This window comes from Orycteropus afer, unplaced genomic scaffold, assembly GCF_000298275.1.
Source record: "Orycteropus afer afer isolate SDZICR_OR568_19922 unplaced genomic scaffold, OryAfe1.0 scaffold00981, whole genome shotgun sequence".
NCBI lineage: Eukaryota > Metazoa > Chordata > Mammalia > Tubulidentata > Orycteropodidae > Orycteropus > Orycteropus afer.
In genome coordinates, this window is record NW_006922568.1 from 286,764 (window position 1) to 290,757 (window position 3,994).

The following is a 3,994-nucleotide window of genomic DNA, read 5'->3' on the forward strand; positions in this document are numbered from 1 at the left end:
GTTCGGGAGAGTTTAAAATGGTGATGGTATATAATACATAGTTTTTTAAACTTTCTGCCTATTTCTGTTAAAACTTACAAACTATATAATGATTAAATTCTGAAATTCTTTAGTAAAACCTTTTCCATCACAGATTTGAAGTAAAATTTATTTTCTTTGAAGTTCTTTTTAGATTCTAGTTTTGTTTTTTGTTCTTAACGTAAATTGACCGTTTTTGAAAGTACATCTAGTTTAATGCAGATTGGCTTACAGTACTACTTACTTAAAAAAAAAAAAACAGTGACATGAAAGTAACTCATAGAATTGGTTTAATGGTTAGAATAAATGTGTTGTAGTTATAACAGATGTCTGCTGGAAATCCAAATGCAATATAGATGTTTATCTGAATAATAAGTGTGATAATTTAAAAGAGAGAGAGAAACAGAGAAGGAAAGACAGAAAGGGAGACAGACTTTTTTGGAAAAGAGTTTGTTATTAAGCAGTATTTGTGTGTGTGTGTGTGTGTGTGTGTGTGTGTATGTGTGTAAGCTCCTCAGGTGATTCTGATAATCCCCACCTCCCCCATCATTGGTAATGCAAACAGTGGCAAGAACATTGACCTTGGTGTGCCACGACCTGACCTCTGGTCATTGTTGTCTCAACCATCTGACCTTGTTCACATCCTATCTGTGCGCCACAGAGATGTGATGAATCCAAATACTTAATCTTGTGCGTTTTATAGGATTGTGGTAATAATCCTGTATCCTTTGACAAAAGGTATGTGACACAATAAAAATGCTTTACAAATCTAAGGAGTAGAATGTTACCTTATTCTTTGGAGCCCAAGGAGATAAGTCAGTAACTGCTGTCATTTATTCTGTTCATGGAATATCTAATTCCCTGTGCACTGTGCTAAGGAATTCTGGAGCAGTGATTTCCAAAGGGCTAGGCACAGTGATTAAGTGCTCAGCTGCTAACTGAAAGGTTGGCAGTTCGAACCCACCAGCTGCTGAACAGGAGAAAGACCTGGTGATCTGCTTCCATAAAGATTACAGCCTAGGAGGCCCTGTGGAACAGTTCTGCTCTGTCCCATACGGTCACTATGAGTCAGAATCAACTTGATGGCAACCCACAGCAACAGTATGCTAGAGGACTGCTGATGGGCTGCTAACTGATTTGAAAATGTAAGATCTGTCTTTGGTTCTTAAGGATGAATCATATGAAGTTTGCCATTTTTCAGTTATACTTAATACAAAGGGCCGCTTACTAGTAACCTATAAATTAACAGAAATGATATTCTACCAAGAAATCGAGATGCCTTCAGTTCTTGTCAGTGTTGCAAAGTGTTCACTGGGTTTTGCATGTGTAGGTAATTGGAATTCCTGAAATGATTTGGAAGCACGTGTCTGTCAGTGCCTGGTGTTATTTTGAGTTGGTACTCATTTTATAAGTACTGCTGTTCTTGCCTTTTAATTATAAAATGCTGCAGTTTAATTTCATCATTCTTTGTATAATGGGTTTTTTGGTCACCCTTAATGTGTTTTCAACGTACAATTTTCTAATAACTATTGCTTACTCAAAGAGTTGCTAAAGCATAATCTCCCAAATGTTGCTTTAATATTGACATTGAATTGCTGTTGCTGAGTTTGCACCCTTGACCCACTAGAAAGTGGGAACCTGGTAAGATGGGCCATTTCTTCAAAGCAATTGGAGATGATCAAAATAGCTCTAAGGGGCACTACTCTGTATAGGTTGGCAGAGAAGTATTATATATGGATGTTGCCCTCACAGGGGAAGTAAAGGTAGCACGAAGTGATAAAAAGACTAAACACTCAGCCGTATGGGTCGCTATGAGTCAAAATCGATTCCATGGCAGCTGGTTTGGTATCAGCAATAGTTATTAGAAAATTGTATAATTTTAATTTTCTAAGTCAAATGCCTTAGGCACTACACGCCACCAGAGCTCCCTTTATTCCTCTGTTGTTGTTGTTGTTATATGCCGTCAAGTCGGACCCAACTCATAGCGACCCCTCCTTGGGTTTCCGAGGCAGTATAACTACAGAAGTAGATTGCCCCATCTTCCTTCCGAGGAGTGGCTGGTGGGTTTGAACCGCCAGCCTTCTGATTAGCAGTCAAGTGCCTTAGCCACTATGCTACCAGCGCTCTCTTTATTCCTCTATGTGCGACAAAAAAGAAAACTATCAGATCTGCATGTTTTGGAATCATGAGCCAAAAAATATGGATGGGTGCAAGGAGAGATCCTCTTGCTAATTAACGACTTGATCCTTTCTTACTGGCTTTGCTTTTTCTTAAGCAGATTCCGCAGACCCCTGCACAATTGAGAGAAAAGCCCGAAGAATCAGTGTGACCTCCAAAGTACAGGCAGACGTCCATGACACCCAGGCAGCAGCTGCAGATGGTTTGTACTTGTGTATCCAGTTTGTGCAGTGTGTCCAGAGACGTGTTGATTCACATAGAGTTACCATAACCAAAGCCAACCCTTCATGTTGTTCTTTCAAAAATTGTTCTCTTTATTAAGTTTCTGAAACTACACTGTCCAGTAGAAATGTAATATAAGCCTCATATCACATTTTCTAGTAGCCACATTAAATAAGTCAAAAGAAAATGGGTGAAACTATTTTATTTAGCCCAGTGCAGCCTTTCTGTTAGTAGATGAACACTTAACCATATGCCACCATGGCTCTTTGATAAAAAATATTACCATTACAACATGTAGTTGGTATAAATGTGTTAGTGAAATCATTGACATTCTTTTACTTCTTACTACATCTTCAAAGTCTGCTGTGTGCTTTAAAACACCTTCAATTCTGACTGGCCACCTTCAAACCCTTCCTTCTTTACCAGTGGTATATTTCTCATTTTTGGAAAAATAACTACTTTCCTATGAATTTGTCAGTTTATCTTTCAAACTTATTTTGTATAAGATACATTGAGAATATTTTTTTTTTTTTATTAGGATTTGGGTGAAGATTTACAGAGTAAATTCACTTTTCATACAGCAGTTCACATATACTTTGTCTCATGTCATTGACCAAAATTTACAATGCAGCAGCTCCCCTCCCACTTCCTCCCCATAGTTACCTCCTCCCAGTGTCCATCCCTTCATACTCTTCTGCACCCTGAGCTATCTCCCTGTGCATAAGCAGCCCTTCCTTCTCCCATGATTGTTCTCACATTGAGAATTTTTTAAAATTTTAGTTGCATCCTTAAGAGTTTTTCCTTGGTATCCTAATTATTACTGCATAACATAAACAATATTAATTAAACAAAACGTTTATTTGTGATATTTGTGACAATTCCAATTTTTATGGAAATATATAGCCTGTTAAAATGAATCCATCCAAAAATAGTCAGTCTTAAAGGGAAACCTGTTTATTTCAGGTCTTATTTGTTTATAAATATGCAGAGTCCTTTGGAGTTTTATTTTTTATGAGGCATGAAGTACTTTAACTTATTCAGTGTTATTCATAAAAGATTGCACACCTGTAAATCAAATGAGAACAGACATCTGAAATGTCTTAGGTTTTAGATGCTTCTCCTCAGCAGTACTGCTCTGTGATGAAATGAGCGGTGTCTTTTTTTAGGGCCAAAAACATTGCAAATTAGGTCCCTGTTTAATATATTTCTTGGTATCATCATTTTGGAACAATTAATTATTCTAAGTGAAATCCTCATAGCACTAAACAGTATATGAGAGTCTCCAAGTATCCTAAATTAGTTGGGTTAAAAGAGGTTTCTCGGTTATTTAAGAAAGCAAGTTTGACAAACCCATTTATAATTAACTATTTGCAGTGCCACAATCTAAAATTGAAGCTTACGTTTTGAATCAGCATGTGAAGACCATATATAACAGCTTAAGGATTTAGTATCTGAAATTTTCTAACTTTGTAATAAATACTCATGAAATAAAAAGTCACCTGCTATAGAAAAGTATAAAAATGAGTTTTTGAAGCCTGTTTAAACCAACAGAAATAAGATAGGGTCTAGTTTGGGG

At 36.8% G+C, this 3,994-nt stretch overlaps 1 protein-coding gene across 1 annotated transcript in view; it reads left to right on the plus strand.

The window, feature by feature from the left end:
• TAB3 (TGF-beta activated kinase 1 (MAP3K7) binding protein 3) overlaps window positions 1-3,994 on the plus strand; it is a 35,572-nt gene that overhangs the window by 28,753 nt on the left and 2,825 nt on the right. The window contains exon 6 of the mRNA XM_007958449.2: window positions 2,297-2,398. Within this exon, the coding sequence (XP_007956640.1) occupies window positions 2,297-2,398 (102 nt within the window). The remainder of the gene's footprint in view (window positions 1-2,296; window positions 2,399-3,994) is intronic.